Genomic DNA, 20,038 nt, shown 5'->3' with positions numbered 1-20,038 from the left:
AAAATATGATTTATAAAAAATACATTAAAACTATATACTGTGTTTATACGTGGACTCCATGTATATTAAACTGCAGACTGAGATTTGACAATTTGCTACAGCATCAAAAATAGAAAATAATCAACATTTGGAATGATTATTTTTCTTCTGCTTAATGTCCACTGGTTTATTTTATTATTTACTTGAATATTTATGATTTGCTTTAAATTGCAAGACAAGAAAGAAGGTTTCAGTGGCTATTTGCAAGCATTTCTCTACAAACAACACATTCTATACGTGGATATTTTTCTTTCCAGTAAGTTAAAATTGAATATAATTGCCAGTACGTTTCTGTCTTCATATCAGCTACTGAAGAAAGAGAAAGAGTTAGTGTGCAAGGTAAGCTTGGGCTTATATTTGAGCTCTATGAGGTTTTCACTTTGAAGAGGAAAAGATTTAAATAATTTTCATTGATACATTAAATATATATAATGAAACAGTCAGTATTCCCAACCTGGAAAACTTTACCAACTCCTGATGGCTCAGAAACCTCCAGCTGGAAACCACTGCAATATTCTATATTAGCAGTTCTCAAACATTTGGATCCAGGAGCTGGCATCCAAAGCATCCAAAGAGCTTTTGTTTACATCGGTTGTAACTATTGATATTTACTGTATTTGAAACTACAAATGAGAAATGTTTAAAATATTTATTTAATTCATTTAAAAATAGAAATGGTAAATGCATTCATTACATGTTAACATAGGTAACATATTTTTCTGAAAAATAAATATGTTTTCCCCCCAAATTAATACGAAGTATGGCATTGTTTTGCATTTTTTCATATCTTTTTAACGGCTGGATTGATAGAGTACTGGCTTCTCACATCTTCCACCTTTGATCTGTGGCAATACGTTTTTTTACTTGGACATACGTGAAGAAAATCTGGCCTCACACAGATGTGTCATTAGAAAAAAGAAGAGAATTTTAATAGCTTTTCTAGATAGATAATTTTACATCTTTTTGATACCATGCCAAAACTTACAACATGTAGTTTCTAAAAGTCAGTTGCAATGAATTTTTCGTACTCTGTGCACTACACTAAAACCATTGGTCTATTTCCTACTATTAATGGATCTCTTCCTCTACATGATTTGGTAACATCATGCTGGGACCCTTTGGAATATATTGGGTTCCTGAGTTATGCGGCTCTTCCAAATGCTCCCTTATTCCAAATGAATAATGATTGATACCATTATTCAATATTAAACAAGCAACATTTGTTAATATCACCACCCATCTCATCAAAAAAGCCTTCAAGCATTGAGAAACTGTCAAGCTCACTGTGATAGATACAAGTTTTCCAAAAATGTAATTTTTACTTGAATATTCAAATTTTATCATTAACAACAAATATTGTCAATTGTTTTTCTTGAAATATTAAGTTCACTTTATTCACCTTGGAGAAATTATCTGCCAAATACCCAAGTCTAAATAACCATGGTTTGTTGCACAGGTGTTCATTCCAGTAAAAATAATGTTCCACAAATAAAGCAGCTAGTTCAGCTAGCAAGTCTAGCAATAGCATAAGTGGTCTGCAAGAAGACAAGGTTCACACACACACACACACACACACATTTCCATTTGCAACTCAAGTCTTGGTGAGTAGCTCCATTTTGTCACACAGAGTATTTAAAAAAATGGACTCAAAGGTTGAGATGTAATAAACATTAATTTCTACTGTTTCAGTAAGCATATTCTAAGGAAAATGGCTTTTTTTGGCGTGTGTGTTGGTGAAGAATACCATATGCACTAATATGCTTTGGTGCCGTTGCTTTGATTGGCACTAATGTGCTAGCATTTTTACGCACCATTGCTTTTGTGCTCCCAGTGCAAATGTCCACACGGTGAAAAAGGCAAACAATGTCATAGCATGGTTATGAAATAATTATTACCTTGCTGATCCCCTAAAAGGGTCTCAGGGAGCCCTAGGGCCTATGGACCACACTTTGAGAACCACGGCTTTATACCACTTCTAGAGGCAAGAGACAAGGCAGATGTCACAATCTCAGCATCAGCAAGTCTCAGATCAACTCATCATTCTGGAATGTAAGTCTGCCCTTTGAAATGATGGCCCCTGACAATCTCTCTGCCTTTACCCTCCTAGCCCCCCATCTGGCTCAGCCTCCATGACCCTAGAAAGTCTGGAGCCTTCCTGCCATGAAGATAAGCTGACTTTCCTTGCAGATTTCTGGGCTGGTCAGGAAGAATGCTCCTCGAAGGGACTGTGCGTGCCAGCCTTGACAATCACAAGAGCTGTTGAAGTGACTCAGGCCATTCTGAGCACAGCCAGCCTGCCACATCCAAACAGCCTGCGGTCTCCTGGCGTCCAGTCCCAGCTCCCTGAACACTGGAGCGTGGCCTGCACTGGGCCTTGACCTCACCTGCCAAATTGGAATGGGCAGGGAAGCAAGACAACTATCATCATCCTCTTTAGCAAGTCCTTGGAAAGCACACTTGCATCTTTAGTGGCAGCCCGAGTGAGGGACGATCCCGGGGACCTGTGTTGTTTTCCATCACTCTGCCTCCTCTCTGGTTCTGGTGGGGAAAGAGGGACGCTCAAATGTCTCACGAAAGCCACACGTTCTGATGCCGTCATTCTGGGTCTCAAGGACCATCAGCTAATCGCCTTTAGGGAACAGATCCTATAAAGTCATCTGAATAATCCTCAAGAGGCTGGCCTTGTCCAAATGAACTCTGAGGACACGTAAATGGGTTACGTGAAGAGCAAAATATGTAAATAGGACTGAGTTCCGTCGTACACTGGAGGTCTTCACCATACTTGCTGTGAGGAAGTGGCAGTTCTAGAAAGTTTGGGAGCAAAGTCTAGATCAAAGGGCGGAAATAACAGTCAAAGGTAGCCTAATGTCACCGTGTCCAGAGTAAGCCCATAGGAGCTGCGTGTGTATGTGTGTGTGTGTGTGTGTGTGTGTGTGTGGACGTTGAGGGCTGGGGTGGGGAATGGGGGACACATGGGGTCCTTAAAACAAACCACCCTATCCTCCAGGTATCCCTCAGCAGTCATCGCATCTCTTCCTGCTGGGATAGAAGCGAAATCCCCTGGGGGGAGCCATGCAGGGCTGGAGATCCATGCTCAGACTCTGGGAGGAAACCCCAGGTTTACTACTTCCTGAATGGGTGGCTCCAGGCACATTACTTAACCTTACCACTCTGTGCTTCAGTTTCCCATCTATAAAATGGGAACAACAGCAGGACCTCCATCTCAGAGTGTTGTTGGAGGATTAATGATGAGCTGACATTTGTAAGACTGTTTAGAACAGTACCCAGCACAGTGTAAGCCTATAAAGTGTATGGATGTTTTTTCCAACACCTACCCCACAAAAAGGCATGGAATTCTATTTCTTCGTTGAATCACAGAGTGACATAAACCCACACCTAAGGAGATACAGATACTCAGGCACATCTTCAGAACAAAAACAACGGATATGCGGCAGCTTTATTAAGTTAGTCATCCACAAATGTTATTAGAATACATCACGAATAATCTGTATGCTTTAAGCACTGTCTAGCCATTAATCTTTAAATATTTTATTTAGCTTTGTGAAGCATACCCTACAGAACATAACCACCTTAGTAGTAGTTCTCAGATTGTTCTAGCATAAAGATCTCTTGAATTGCTTTAAAAACGTAGGCTCCGGTGTCCACAGGGCACATGCATGCATGTGTGTGCACCCTCACATATAAAACACGAGTAACTTTACTCTGTTACATTTTTCTTACTTTCCTACTTCCCTTTGAGTGAGAAAATTACTGCTTTAAAAGTGACCAAGAATTTAAGACCACCTTCAAATAAACTTATATACAAAATTACTTATATAGAGATCCACTGACAATGGCTGGACCCAAATAGGTTCAGGACTTGTCTTAATTCCTCAAGGGTCTGTGTTCCTTGGATTAGGAGCCACTTTCCCAGAGGAACAGAATCAGAAGCTAAAGTAGCATTCTTGAAGAAATTCAGATAAATTAAAATAAAAATTGGTTAAGCAACTGAAAATCAAACCCCAGGATCCCAATGTCAATGTAACGCCGAGTGTCACGACATTCTTGCGGACGACAGACAAGAAGAGCTCAGAGCAGGACTTCAGGAAGTTAAAAGCCAACATTTTTTACGTCTTAGCTCAGAATAGCTGGCTCTCCTCTCACACAGTCCTCCACAGCTGGGCCTGACGATTCTTCATCGTTTCTCCTTCAGGCCTCCAGCCACTGCGGCAAAGACGCTCCCGGGAGAACTGATAATCCCCTGTCGTTTCTGCAGGAACCGCGCCTGGTTCCAGAGAGAGTGGAAAGGCCTGCAACTTCCTGGCACTAACACAGATCCATGGGAACATCCCCAAGCAAAACACAGAAGCCCGATGGATTGGATACTTCTCAGAAAATTCAAAACCAGGATAACAAGAGATCTTAGAAGCCCCCTTCTTTTGATAGGAGTTTTCTTGTAAGACATAGAACACAATCCCAAGAGCTGACTTTTGTCCCTCAGATAAAAGAGTATTTAAAACAGATATATACAGCATATAGTCAACAATATTGTACTAACTTTGTATGGTGACAAATGCTTACTAGTCTTACCAGGGTGATCAGTTTGTAATTTGTATAAACATCGAATCACTATGTTGTACACCTGAAACTAATACAACATTGGATGTCAATTATACTTCAATAAAAATATGTATATATCTGCTGAAACCACATTTAGGACTAAGGTCTTCGATTCTTTCCTTCTTTTCTTCTCATTCCCTTTGAGACCACAAGCAAAATAATCTCTCCCATGACTGAATTTCGCTACCTCTTTAAAGAGGACTTGTTTTTATTTTAGGCCATAATGTGCAAAATCATGCTACTTAACACTAGATGATATTCACAGATCTTGAAAGTTAAATAAAGACACCTTGCTGATTTCTTAATATAGACTGAGCTAAGATTAGTTATGCATCTGCCACCTTAACATGCAGATTGGGGGGGGAAAAGCCTTCGTTAAAAATCACACTCGCACTGTCAGTGCTTAAAATTTCATGGTTCATTTAAGAGCATCACAATCAAGAGTTTAATTACGTCTAAAAAGAATGGTATCTTCTTCACAGCCAAGATTACAACCCTCTCCATTTCTCTCCCTCCCCCTCCGAAGTGGATCATTTTCCTTAACGTCTACGGGCTTGTTTTCTGACCTACGAAATAAGGAGTTTGGGGAGAGGATTTTAAGATACTCTCTGGTTCTACCGTGCTGTGATTTTGAGATTTCTAGGGAAGAATAGACTGACGAGGAGGCAGAGAGGAAGCAGAGCCAGGACGCTACGGGAACTTGGCCAATTCAGTCCTAAACAAGGTGATATTTCCCCTGATGCCAGACAAATGTGCCTCACTGCACTGCCAGTGGATGGCAACTGGGAGCTGGAGGCCAACAAGGTGCCAGAGAACAACAGCTCCACCAAAATCTCAACTGTGCTTCATCATTTAAAAGTCTGCCTAACGACATGCTATTCAATCACCGGTCTCAAAACACATGGACTCCTCCCAACCAGGACCTGTGTGCTATGGCATCAGGAAGGACCGAGAACTAACGACAGGAGATTAATCTGTGTGTGTGGGAGGGGGAAGGTCGTATTTTAGGATCATCAAATCTAACAATAACTTCCAGGCTGAGTAGCAAGTGTTGATGCTATAAATGCACAGTATAATTTGCTATAAATGCACAGTATAATCTTTTATGGTGCTGAATTACTTAAATAATTCACTGTGGTGGTGGATAATGTTCTGATTGGTTTAACTGAATGAGGGTCTAACTGGTGATGAGTCCTGTTTCCCCAGCAAATGGAGCCTGAGGCAAGGGCTTATGTGCAGGCAGTTTATTTGGGAATGTGACCCCAGAGAGGAGAAGTGAGGGCCAGGAAGAGTGAAATGAAGGAGGCAAACCAACACAAGGATGCATTACGGAGGTGGCCACTCAGTGACATGTTGATCAATTTGGTAAGACCTTCCAAGGAGCTTTGGGAAATGCATCTCACAACCATACACGTAAGAGAAGAAAGAGGGAAACATTTATCCCTTAGCTTCCACTGCTCACTTGTCAGGGTTTGCCTTGTGGGTGTAAATTTCCCTGTACATCCTGTTTATACATGTGAATGTCTAGTCAGCTTCCACGAGTGCATGACAAAATCACGGAGCCTCTGGACACAATGCAAGAGGCAGAGGCCTAAGCCAAAGAGCTGTCAGGCTGCACCTCATTGATGCTGGTTGAACCCGTGCAGAACTCTTTGCTCAGCAGTGGCTGGAATACGAACTAAGGCCAAGACAACTTGCACTGGTACACACAAGTATCAAGCGTGTGTATCAGTTACAACAGGCCAGTGATGCTGCAGTAACAAATGACCCCACAATTTCAGTGGCTTACAACAACAAAGGTTTCTGTTTCATTCATGCTACTAATCCAACGTGGGTCTGCCACGGTTCTGCACCATTTTCTTCACTCCCAGACCAAAGGTGACAAAACAGTCTCCAACAGGAATGCTGCCAGTCAGTGTGACTTGAGGGAAAAGATTAAATTCGTGAACCATGCACCGCTTTGTTAATCTTCCACCTGGCAGAGATCCACATCACTTAACTCACCTATCATTGACCGAAGCATGCCATATGCCTATTCTTCTGTCAAAGGGCTGGGATAGATGATACTCCTGCAAGGGAGGGGCAATGCAGGAAGGGCGATATGGAGGACAGTAATACAATCTATCACCATGTGCCTTCATTTCAATGGGGAGAAAAGGCAAGGGCGGGAGGACAATTCACTTTAGGGAACATGTGCAGATTCTTTCATAGCATCATCTTTGAGCTCACGGCCATCCAATATTTAGAAAGACTAAGTCCCAATCAAAGAAAGCAGATTTTTTCCAGCAGATCTTTTTCCAATGAAAGGAAAAAAAAATAACAAAGCGTGGGGGATACCTCAGGGGGAAACATTAGAAATCATCTTCTTCTCATGTTGTGAATTTCTTCATTTTACAGACGTTGAGAGGGTCTCAGAAATCACTAATGAATGACTTGTAAGTGACAGAGCTGCGACCAGGCATCAATTCTCCATATTCACTTTCCGGGGCAAAGTGGATAGGAAACATTATGGTCATAATTGTATATTCAAGTTACCTGAAAAGTATATACATTTTCCAGAAAATATCTGTTTTTTTAAAGTTAACAATCTAACATCACAATGAAACATTTTTAAATAGCTAGGTTAGCATGACACTGACAAGACAAAATCCAATTTAATTTATCAATAAGTACAGCTGCAAGTAGGCACGTTACAGTGAGAGCATCTGATTCACCAGCCTGCCGACCAGAGACATCGAGTTCTTTGTACGAACTTGAGAAGCATCAGAATTTTGTCAGATGAAATGACCAAGAGAGAAGAGGTTGGCCGAGCCTCATTTAAAGAAAGGGAGTCCATATTTGGGAGAGGAAAGGGTAACCTCCAGGCCTTTCCTTAATCTGATCTGCCTTACAGGGGGCGGCGCCCAGTTCATTCACGCGTTCCTTCAATCACTGTTCACTGAGCGCCCATCGTGTGCACTGCACAGATCTAGGCACCGGGCGGACAGTGAAGAGACGGCCAGCGTCCCCACCCTCACAGAGGGTACACCTTAGGAAGGGGTGAAGGCACAGAGAATAAACAATTAGACATGCAAATAACCAACATAATTTCAAATCAGGTCACGTTCTGCAAAGACACAGTGACGTGATAGTGAGAGGTGGGTGCCAATCTGTAAAGGATGGTCTCTCTGAGTGGACAACACGTAAGAAAATGATGAAACCACGTATGTAAAACTACAATACGGTCTTTAGTAACAGTTACAACATCATCCTATAGCGGCTATTGTTACTCTGTTAAGATCTTTCAGTAGATTTTACCTTCTGTGCCTTCTCTCCACTTCCCATTCCCCATGAAATCTCTCGTTTAGTTGGCCATTACTGTATGTTTTTCTTGCTGTATTTATTAAACGCAATTTTATGATTACAATTCTTAATTTAAAAATCAAGCAAGCTATTTTATATGCTCATTATCTAAATTAAGTTGCTTTTTAAGTATTTTCTGTGTATCACGAAGCCTTTGAAAGAAAATTCATCCTTTCTCCTTGTCAACCCCAGCCACACCCTCTTTCCCACCCACAGCTAATTACTGTGGTAGAAAGATTTTTTGCCTTTCAGAGCTGTATTTGGGCAAAAATACAGGTTCCACTAAAGAAAAACCTCCTTTCTAACCATCCCGGGCAGAAGCGCTTACAGGAGGCAGAATCCTAGGACTGACTACAAGGACTCCTGTCTTTGTCCAGCCTCCTCCCTTTTGAGTGTGGGTGGAACCTGTGAATAGACCATGACGTGTCACCCCCATGATTAGGTTACTTTGTATGACCAAAGGCAGATGATTCCGGGTCGCCCTCATCTAATCTTAGCCCTTTAGAAGCCTAGGGTTTCCCTGGCCAGAGGACGTCAGAGAGATTGGGAGCATGAGAAGGACTTTACTCACCACGGCTGGTCTGAAGATGGAGGGGGTACATGAGAAGGGATGGAGGCAGCCTCTAGATGCAGAGAGCGGCCCACGGCTAACAGCCAGCAAAGACATGGGGACCTCAGACCTGCAGCCCAAGGAACTGGATTCTCCCAACAACCTACATGAGGTTAGAAGCAGATTCTCCCCCAAATCCTCCAGATAAGAGCCCAGACTGGCAGAACCATTGACTTTGGTCTGAGAAGACGCTGAGTAGAGAACCAGTCCAGCTTGCCTGGAATTTTGACCTACAGAACTATGAGATAATAAATGCATGTTATTTTTAGTCATTAAGTTTGTGGTCATTTGTCACGCAGCAACAGAAAACTACACAACATGTAACCGGATTTATCAACTGAAGTGTTCTACTGCTAAATAGCTAAATAATGACTCCTTCCCACCTTCAGGATGTGCATCATCAATTCTAATGAAAGGAAAGAATTCCCTGGGGGAGAGGGAGCGCAGGGTCAGTGATGGAAAAGCAGGACCCAACTTGGGACAGACTAACGGGAAACATCTTGAATCTCTCACCCTGCCCAGCTGCGGTGTTATGCTTGTGCTGGACCATCAGCTACTCTAAAGGCAGGCAAGAGGCAGCACAGCTAGGATAAACAAAGATGCACTGAGCTGTAAGTGATAGGAATGTGGGTACAACCAACTGACTGTCTTCCCAATTCTCAGTACATGGGGTGGAGGAGAGAGGGGAGATCACGAAACTGTTTAAAAGATGTCATGCCTTTATGGCATTTTTCCAATTATAAATTCACGTGATTACATGCAGAGAGTTCAGAAGCATTTATATCCTGCCACAGAGGAAACACTGTGTGTTCACCTAGTACCCTTTTATTTTCCTTTTCCTTGGCACAAACGAAGGCTACAGTTCTCTGCCTCCCCTACAAATAAGTTAGGACAATTGATGGAGTTCCAGCCAATGGGATGTGAGTAAAAATGATAGAAGTCATTTCCAGGCCACACTGGTAAAAATATCCTGGGCCAATCTTCAGTTCTCTTGTCCCTAAAGAGGCCATGTGTTGAGGTGATAGGCCACCAGATGGAGGGAACCTGGATCTCTGAGTCACTGGATGGGAGAAAGCCTCCACTGACACACACTGGACCTCACAGGAGCCAGGAGTAAGTATTTGTTATGTCAAGGTTTTGAGATCTGGGGGAGGGGGCTGATATTTTCTTATTACAGCATAGCTTAAAAATATTAACTCATCCTGAATAATGCACATCTATCTTTTCATCTGATTTGATTTAATAGGTTTAGACAGAATCTTTTTATCCTAGACTTTTTCTTGATTTAGTACAAAACCCAAGCATTACACAAGAATTTGAATATCAAATTTAATTACTGTTACAAGAAATTCATATTCTGACACATCTTATATTTACAGTGTATGACATCTGTCTTACATAAAACTACAATGAGAAGCATATAAATCTTGATTTTTTGTATATACATGTATATATATGAGTGTGTGTATAAATATATATACATATAAATGTACATATGTACACATAATTATTAACAATAATGACAAACTCCTTCCTGCAATGTCAATTTAAAGTATACCTATCCTTAACTATATCTCCATTCCCCAAAGCCCCCACCCCCAAATCAGGAGAAGAGCCTACCTCTCTGATCTTTTCAGCCTAATTTGAGCAATATCATCCTGGAATAAAGACACTTTTAAAATGAAAACTAGCATTTGTTTAGCATAGAGAAGGACTCACGATGAGAAGCAAAAATTATTTTCCTGAACATTCGGAAAAGGTGTTAACTATTTATAAACCAAGAGGCAGAAGTGAATACACCAAGATATCTAACCCCATCACCCATTTTTCCATTTACCTAAAATGAATTTCAAAAGACCTGAGAAGAGACAAAGGGCTAATATGTATTCTTTAATGTACAAGATTATAATTAACCTAACGTCTGTTTCAAATTTACTATTATCTATTAAAGAATAAATAACTTTACAGCCCTCTAATGTAGCTCTTAAGCTTTAAATCACTGACCATAACTAATGAGCAGCTAAATAGCAAGAATACCCTAAATAGAGCCACAGACCGCACTTTCACTGAGTGTAAATCATCATCATTTTAATGCAAAGGCGACAGCAAATCTCGGTAATTACTGGGTGCATTTTGAATCACTTTTATTATTACTGCACTGGCCCCATTAAAAATCCAAAACACTGAACTGCATGGAATATAAAACTGGAATTATGATACCCTACAAACTCTAATTGAAATTCATAAATGTTCTACTCATATTCAGAATTATTTTGTTGCCAAAGAATTTCAGCTATTCAGAATTAACTTTGAAAGGGTTTGCTTTGTCTAGAGCAAGAAGTAAGAGCATTTCATGCTGCCAAATTTGGGGAGTCGATTCTGGAGCTAAACTATTTGGATGGTTTTTATTCACTCAGGCTTTCACATTTCTAAAGCAAACCATAATATGCAAAAAATAATAATAACATGGAAAAATCAAATAGAATATACCATCCACAAAAGGATACTAAATGTGCATCCTTTCCCAAATCATCGCCACGCCCACGCTCACCCAATGGGATGTAATGGGGACAACAGACCCTGCAACATCAGCATTAATCTCCTTACTAAAAATGACAAGGGGTTGTCACTAAATTTACCAAAGAGTAACAAGGACAACATTCTTACCTGTGTGCATATGAGAAATGAACACAGGATGAGTCACCAAGCCATTCTGAAGGATGGCGATACTACGATTGTTTCTCTGAAGGTTTAATGGCTAATGATTTAATGACTGCCTCTTAAAAATATTCCATAAACACTGGAGTTCACATGAATGTATGTAGATATATATTTATTGTTTACATCATACAGCTGAGCTTCAGTGTAATCATTCTATTAAAATCAAATTTTCTATATATTGACTCTTACTAATTTGCCTGCTGTCCACTATAGAGTTTACAGCCCTGCAAAACCAACAATTTTCTTATGATAAGGTTGTGCCACGACAGGGAGCCTTTTTATAAATTATGTGCATTATAATTTTCTATTCGCAGTATACTGGCATCTTAAGGGCCTTAATCTCCTTTGAGTATCTTAATTTTAAATACACCCTTTCTATTACCTTTAAAAAGAAGATTTTGCTCTCCCTAGAACATCCCTTTCCCATTCTACGTGTGTGTTATATGTTACATTCTCCTGGAATGCCTCCACTCCTCCTCCCAACTCATATCCAGACCTGACTCAAATTCCATCCTTTATGTTACAAACTCCCAATCACCCCATCCTAAAAAATTCATTCTGCTTCTTCTAAACCCTTAGTTGATTTGACAACCATCCTGATTTCCCATCTTTGCTGCCTTAAGCTGTCGCTTAAACTTATGCATTTAATATTTCACAAATTTCTGTCTTTTCTTATCAACTATAAGTTCATCAGTAGAGACCATATCTTAGTGCTGAAATATTAAAGAAAATTGTTCATAATTCTCAACAGTTACCAATTCCATAATGTTAGAACTAGATGTCTTTTCTTAAGTTATTTAGACCTAAATTTTGTATATTCTGGTCATTATACCAAATTTGGCTTCAAGCAAATCAAACACACAAAAACACCAATACAAAGACTCATAGTAAATTTTTAAAAATTCAAAATTTTCTCACTTCTATATAAGTTCATTAAGTTCTGTACTTCTGACCTTGCTCTCATTAGAACTTTCTCCAGCAATGGAGTCTTGTCTGCCATGATGCGCTCATTTGAAATTGTAAAAATGTTTCCAGATGTCAAAATGTACGCGTGTGTTTAAGCAAATCAATGGAAGCAAGGGCAAACCACACGTCTTTCAACAGAGAAAAAGAATTCTGCAGCCAGAAGGAATGTGACTTCAAATCTTGATTCTGTCAGTCTATGATCTTGGGACATTAGTTCAGTAATTTAAAAAGCCGGGAAGGGGATAAGTGTTAGAATGACACGAGTGAGTGGTTCTCAAACCATGCTCACAGAGTTCCCCAGGCTGCTCGGAGTGGGGAGGGGGAGCTGGTTCCTGTCCCTTGCCCCAACCATTCATTCAGACAAGCCACTTTTAACTCTAATTTGGGAATTTGGGATTCCTTATGAGATTTTGACTCAAAAATGTTCTACAGAAAAAAAAAAATGAAAACCTCAATCCTTTCACCTCTGATGTGGCATGTCTCTATAAACGCTCTCATTTTATATGGCAGAAAACTCGAGCTGGAAAGATAAGGGGCTTGCCTCACTCGGGGTGCAAAACTACAGTAGCCAATGGCAGAGCAGGGATCTGAGTGCCATATTCTCCTTGCCGTCCCTCTCCTCCACTCCAGGCAGCCCACGTCCACACTGCAGTCCTAGCCCCTTGTTGTGGTCCAGGCCAAGAATTTGCACCAGGGCTTGTGATGGTCAATTCTATGTGTCAACTTGGCTTGGCTGAAGTGCTCAGTTTTGGGGTCAAAAACAGTCTAGGTGTTGCTGTGAAGATACAGTTAGATGTGATTAACATTTAAATCAGTGGACTTTCAGTAGAGCAGATTACCCTCCCTAAAGTGGGTGGGCCTCATCCAGTCAGTTGAAGAACTTAGGAGAAAAGACTGAAGCCCCCCAAGAAGGAAGAAGGAAGGAATTCTGCCTCCAGACTGCCTTTGGACTCAAGATTGCATCATCCACTCTTCCCTGGGTCTCCAGCCTACTGGCCTGCCCTGCAGATTTCACACTTGCCAGCCCCCACAATTGCATGAGCCAATTCCTTAAAATCAATCAATCTCTCTCTCTCTCTACACACACACGGACACACTCTCTCTGTTGGTTCTTTTTCTCTAATACAGGGCTCCCCATCCTGCTGGATTCACAGTGACTCTCTCACTGTCTTCCCCCACCACTGATGTTCTTGGGAACCCTGTCCTCTATCTTCCTGATCTCAGCCTGAAAGCTTGCTTGATTTCTGAAACGCTCCACTTGCCTGATCAAAGGCAGGTCTACCATGAAGTTGAAGCCTCAGGGCTTCCTACCTTTCCCCAGGCCTTGACCTAATTGTGTATTCTGTTCCTTAAAAAGGGCCCCACCAATTTTATAAGCTTCATCTCCATAAGACCTGGCTCTGCCCCTGGGCTCAATAGATTGCTCTGGGCCCCGACATTGGAGCCTGAGCTCTGAATGTGCTGACCTTGACTCTGGCAGGGCTGCCAGACTCCTTCCCTGCCCACGGCCCGTCCATTCCCCAGGCCAGGCTGCACTGCAGGTGCAAATAGCACCTGGAGTAAAATACGACCGCTCCTTCAAATCTCCACTCAGGAGAACTCACGTTAACCTTTACCACCCAAATCCCAGAAGCGACTATAATAAAAAGGCCTCCTCAGTGGGTGCTGCCAAATATTTAACAACTGGCTCTCCAGGGAGAAAAAAATGTATGCACATATACACATTAATAAATTTATTATAAATTTTACTGATAGAAAGGATGCGTAGCACACAATTTACAAAAGACAATAAGCTCTATAATACCGCTTATTGTCAATTCCATACATCTAATTGATTCTCCCAGAATGCGTTTGTTGACACAGGCTGGACTCCTGTGTTGGAAGCCAACCTACATTATAACAATGAGTATCGTTCTGACACGAATGTTGGTTGATGTTTGTTTACATTAATGAGCAAGAAGCCAACGGAGGCAAGTGTCCTTGTAGTGTGCACCCCATTCAGTGTGACACTCGCTGGGTGCCTGCCAGGCACCAGGCATGCTGTCTGGCCTTGGGGCTGAAGAGATGAACAAGAAATGGGCCTGCCTTCACATCTTATGGAACAGCAATTATCCTGCTAATAATCTAAGATTATAATTAAATACTGCAATTTCAGGCAGTATATTTTAAATGCTCAGTGAAATTCACTTCTACAATTTACATAATCATAACTGACTATTATGACTTTAGTGTAAATTTCATCTGTGGACTGGACTTTATTCACATAAACAAGATTAAAGTGTTTTTCTAAAACATCAGAACAAAAATTAATTGAGTATTTTAGAGTCTAATGAAACTCTTTGACCTCTAAAGTTGTAAAGAAAAAGAAAAAAACTATTATTTTTAAATCCTTGGAAGTTTAAACGTCCTGGGATAACTGAATAAATATTCTGGCTTTGTTATATAGATTTCTCAAGCTAGAAAGGATCTACAGTAGGAAAAAAGGCGTATGTCTTACAAACAGAACACTATTTAATGTGCTATAGGCAAGACAGTAGTTTACAGTTTTAAATAAGGCTAATTCTAAAGGAAAGTAGGTGAAGTTCAGAGGTTAACTTGGATTCACGTGGATCTGTGGACCAGATTTTGTAGTTCGCAGAATCACAGATTAAGACATCAAATAGCAGAAACTGCAAAGAAGGCTGACCATGCAAAACGCCCTGGGCTCAGAACCCAGAACAAGACTCTTCTGCGGTGTCTGGGAACCACCGTCCCGCCCCATCTCACTGACTCCTCAGCTCCATCCCAAGCCACTCTGCAGCCCCCTCTCTACGCGCGCTTGGCGATTCTTAGCATCTACAGCAAGTCCTCTGTCTGCAAGGTTTGCGTCTCCACGGTTGTTCTGCTTATTAAATTAATTGCACAGTCCTCAGCAATAACCACAGAGATTTATTTAAACAACCAAACCACAGTTGTGGCCGAGGAGGCAGGGTTTGGGGCTGGATGGCACGTCTCCAAGATGTCAGCGAAAGGAAGGAGCTGGTTGGCCCCAGAGGGCAGTGCAGGCTGCTTCACTTGGTCCTTCTCTGCAGAAAGGAAATGAGAGCTGACACGCCCTGTCGCTTAGAACAAGCTGTCTGCACCTGCCGCCCGCCCACTGCGGACAGGCCCTGCTCCCAGGTAATGCCGAGTGACACCTGCGTGTCTGTGCGCATGCGCGCACACAGCATAGTGGTCAATTACCGTCCCGCCCAACAACATTCCTCCGCTAATATTAATGCGATGCTTGTCCACGTCACCTCTATTTATAGTTAAAAATCTAAGAGTATTTATTACTAAAGAGAAATCTCAAACACAAACAAAATTTCCCTTCCTGCAGTAAAACCACTTAATATGTTTTTTTGATAGTTCTGTTTATAGTTTTTTAAGCAGAACCTAAACATCAGCAAAATATCTTTCCCATATATGGTAAAGACTAATCCACTTAAAAAAAAAAAAGAAAAAAAGAAAGACCACGATAAGAAAAAATGCTGAAGAATCCCAACCGTCTATATTTTAAATGTCCTCTGAACCTGCCTCCAAATCTAATATTTTTTTCACTAACTTTATTCTTTGAGACACACAATAGAAGTCATAAGTATCTCAGTTACCATTTGCGTTGTATAAACCGGGCAAACTCTGAAAGAATTATTTTATGATAAAATTCAAAATAGCCTTATATTTCCAAGTATTTATAAATGACCAACTCATTTTTATTGGGTATTTCAAAATGTTCTAAAATGAGTATAGTACTAGCAAAATAAGTGGTATGAAAAGCATTCATGATAAACTGCTTTACTCAAGGTGGAGGAGAAGTAGGCAGAAAGTACAAAAGGTCCAAGAATATCATTCCTTATGAGTTTATTTAGCATTTCCTGTGGGTGCTACCCTTCCTTTATGCGAAACTCCAGGAAGGCTTCCCATGACATTATCTACAATGAAGGATAATGGCGCCCAATCGTTCTGTGTACCTTAACAACACAAAGAAATAACTTACTTGTGTTTATACCCTGTAAGTAAGACAACTAAAGTTTATACTGATAACAGAATCAAATGGTCAATTCTAGAAGATAAATCCACCTAAATTACCTTTAAATTGGAATTCATCAAATCGTTGGATTAAGGCCAAGGAAAGTTATTTTTTAATAACACTATAATGTACACAAGAATCAAAAGTACACTTTGATAAAGTTACGAGAACAATCTTGATGATATTTTTAAAACATTTGGAATATATGGGAAAAATTTTCTTCTATTGATATAAGTATAGCTGCAAAGACTAATATTTTGCTAATAGTTCTATTGCTAACATGCCTGTGACTAGATCTACCATGTTTATCTTTAATGACAGCTAACATTGGATATAGATTAGATGAGTTGGCCTTCTGAGTGCTTGGTATGTACCAAGCACCATTCTAAGCACTTGACATACATTTTCTCATTTAATGCTCAGAACAATCCCGTGAGGTAGGGAACTTTATCTTCAATGTACAGATAAGGAAAGTGGCAGAGAAAGGTGACACCATCTGCCTGAGGTCACACAGATCACTGGTGACAGAGCCCAGGGCATCTGACTTGAGAGCCTGGGATCTCATCAACTGTACTGGTTAGCCCTGGTTTAGTTGGTTATTCTCTGGTAAACGCCATACACCATGCTGTGGGTTTATGTTCATCCTTTCCAAATTCACTTAACACTCCTGTCACGTGGACTGCTCCTGGCTCTGGCAGAGACTGAGGTCTTCAGATGGGAAAACGTTCACTAGGCGACAGTCTAGCTTCATCAGCTTCTGAGCCGCTGGCCACTTCAGTCTTAGATTCAAGCTCAGACTCCAAGCACATGTGACCCGGATTGACTTGAACCCCCACCACATGGCTTCCTGTCAGGTGGTACAGCATGGATGGAACTCCTTAGGTCAGCGTTATGGGTTGAACTGAGTCCCCTCCAAAATTAACATCTTGAAGTCCTCACCCCCAGTACCTCGGGATGTGACTGTATCGGAGACAGGGCCTTTCAAAAGGTGATTACAGTAAAATAAGGTCATATGGGTGGGCCCTAATCGAACATGACTGGTGTCCTTACAAGAAGAGATTAGAAGATTAGGACGAAGGCAGCACCCAGACTGAGAGGAGACCACGTGAAGACACAGTGGGAAGGTGGTCATCTGCGAGATAAGGAGAGAGACCTCAGAAGAAACCAAATCAGCTGACACTTGACCTTGGACTTCCAGCCTCCAGAACTGTGAGAAAACAAATTTCTGTTACTTAAGCCACCCCATCTGTGTATTTTGTTTTGGCAGCCCGAGCAGACTAAGACAGCAATTAAACCCATGTTCAACCCTTGCAGGAATACCCTGTTCCTGAGTTACATGCTTTGACCAAAAATAGGAAAATTAATTGACTAGCATTGGAGCAAAGTAGCAGACAGTTTTTTAAACCAAAGCCCCGAGATGGAGGGTAAGGCAGGACAGAATAAACTGGGCGCCTGAGGATAAAGTGATTAAGAACTCCTGAGGAGAAAATGGGAAGAAATCAAAGAATACTGAAGGTCTGAAGGAGCTCTGTAAAGTAAATAGGTGTAGGGAACTCTCCAGGCCAAATATAGCTGACAGGTCACTGTCAGTGGAATAAATTCTGAGCTCCTTAGCAGTACAGGAAGTCCCTCAACAACGCAGCCCAGCCCTGTGCTGCACCCCCACTGTGTAACCACTGGCCCCATCCTCCCAGCACCCACGGTGGGCCACTCACCAACTCTCCACTCTGAGATTCTGGCTATGCTGTGTCATTCATTCAACAAATATTCATAGCAAGGTGCTGAATACAGCGAAGTTTATAAAATGGACAAGATCCTTGTAGAGCTCGCAGTCCACTTCCCTCAGGTTCCAGTTCCTACTCCACACCGTGGCTCTGCCTAGTGAAATCCTATCTACCCTTTGCATTCCAGTTAAAGATCCTCCAAACTCCCAATCAAACCAAATAGTTCTCTCTTTGGTGCTTCCACAGAATTCTGCTTATACTTCATTCTGGCGTTCATATTATACTGAAATATTATGTATACGTACTGATATACATATTTATTACGGATGGATTTGTGGATATATCTGTGTGTGTGCATGTATATAGATACAGATACAGATATGGACAAATAGATACAGAACTTCCTCTAGATTATAAATTCTATTAGAGCACAGTGTATACTTTAGTTACCTTTGAATTCCCTAAAAACACCTAACAGTGTTTTGCACATTCTTGGTGTTCAATAAATATTTGCTGAATGTTATTAATAATATTAATTAATAATAATCAGTAATATGCTAAGGTGAAGAACGAAACAAAAATATGAAACACCAAATCTAAGCCTAAAAATTTCTAGGTTTACAGTGTTTTCTTTGCAAAACACTGTTCCCCATTCCCTCTGCAAACGTTCATGCTTTTTAGCTGAATTGCAACAGATCCATTTCCTCCTGCCTGAACTCTCCCCCAGGAGTTCATTTCTAGCAGGCCATTTGAAGAGTGTGGTGTGTAGGTGACACTAACGAAATGTGAGAAGGCAGCCAGGTGTGGTCTCTGTGGAAGGTCCAAGAACCTAAGACTGGTTTAGAGATGGATGTCTTATCGCTGTCATAAAACCATCCATCTTTCCAGAAGGCATGCTGGCTTTCCTTGTTGTGTGTTTCAACCTGTAGGTAAACATGTCAACAGACTGATCCTGCTAAAGAAGCCAAATGTGTCAGCACATTTGGGGACACTGACTATATCCAGTGTGTCTCTAACACAGGCCGATAGATGTTTCGCTCTTCTTCAGACTGTGACACAGGCTTCGGTTGACTTTGCCCGGGTAGGAACCAACCACCATGGGTCACACTCAATTACAATCTTTTTTTTTTTTTTTTTAAAGATTTTATTTATTTATTTTTTCCCCCCAAAGCCCCAGTAGATAGTTGTGTGTCACAGCTGCACATCCTTCTAGTTGCTGTATGTGGGACGCGGCCTCAGCATGGCCGGAGAAGCAGCGCGTCGGTGCGCGCCCGGGATCCGAACCCGGGTCGCCAGCAGCGGAGCGCGCTCACTTAACCACCAAGCCACGGGGCCGGCCCTCAATTACAATCTTAATTGCTCTCTTGAGGAGGTTGATGGCTCTGGTTTAAGCTTGACCTTTCCATTGTCACTAACAACAATGCAAGTCACTAATGGGAAAAAGTTAGAATCATATCCTTCGTAAGCTCTAGCTACCTATGCTTCGGATATCAATTGATTTTACCAAATAATCAAATACTATTACACAGATTTGGCTTTTAAGTTTTTTTTTTTTCCCCTTTTGTATTAGTGTTCCAGAGACTTTTAAAAATGTATTCCCACTTCCAAACAAGCCAAATTGATGATCAGCACACATCCCTTCTGGGGTCAGCCACATCATCATCTCCTCCATATAATCTCCTGCCACCCAGATTAGATACCTATTCCACAGACTCCCATACCGGCTCCCAAGCCCACTCATGAATTTATCACAGTTGATGCACTGTGATCCCCTATTGATTGGTCTCTTGTCACAATAAGTTCTTGAGGGCACAGACTGAGTCTTATTCTTCAAGGTAATTCCACCACCTAACACAATGCCTGACATACACAGAGTGCTCAATAAAAAAAATTTTGAATTTTTTTGAATTCGCACAAGCGAATGTCAAGTTTGAAGTAAAATAATAACATTTATCCAAGTTCTTACTT

General features: G+C 41.2%; 1 protein-coding gene across 6 annotated transcripts in view; it reads right to left on the bottom strand.

Moving 5' to 3' along the window:
- SAMD5 (sterile alpha motif domain containing 5) overlaps positions 1-20,038 on the bottom strand; it is a 388,798-nt gene that overhangs the window by 347,986 nt on the left and 20,774 nt on the right. The window contains exon 2 of one of the 6 annotated variants that reach the window (XM_087425203.1): positions 15,175-17,478. The exons of the other annotated variants lie outside the window; for them this stretch is intronic. Coding sequence (XP_087281329.1) covers positions 17,236-17,478 — 243 coding nt within the window. The 3' untranslated portion in view covers positions 15,175-17,235. Of the gene's footprint in view, positions 1-15,174; positions 17,479-20,038 lie in introns of those variants that run through there. 6 annotated transcript variants of the gene reach the window in all.

Source organism: Ceratotherium simum, chromosome 38, assembly GCF_057802395.1.
Source record: "Ceratotherium simum simum isolate JZ-2026a chromosome 38, ASM5780239v1, whole genome shotgun sequence".
Lineage (NCBI taxonomy): Eukaryota > Metazoa > Chordata > Mammalia > Perissodactyla > Rhinocerotidae > Ceratotherium > Ceratotherium simum.
This window is presented reverse-complemented; position numbering and strand designations above follow the sequence as displayed.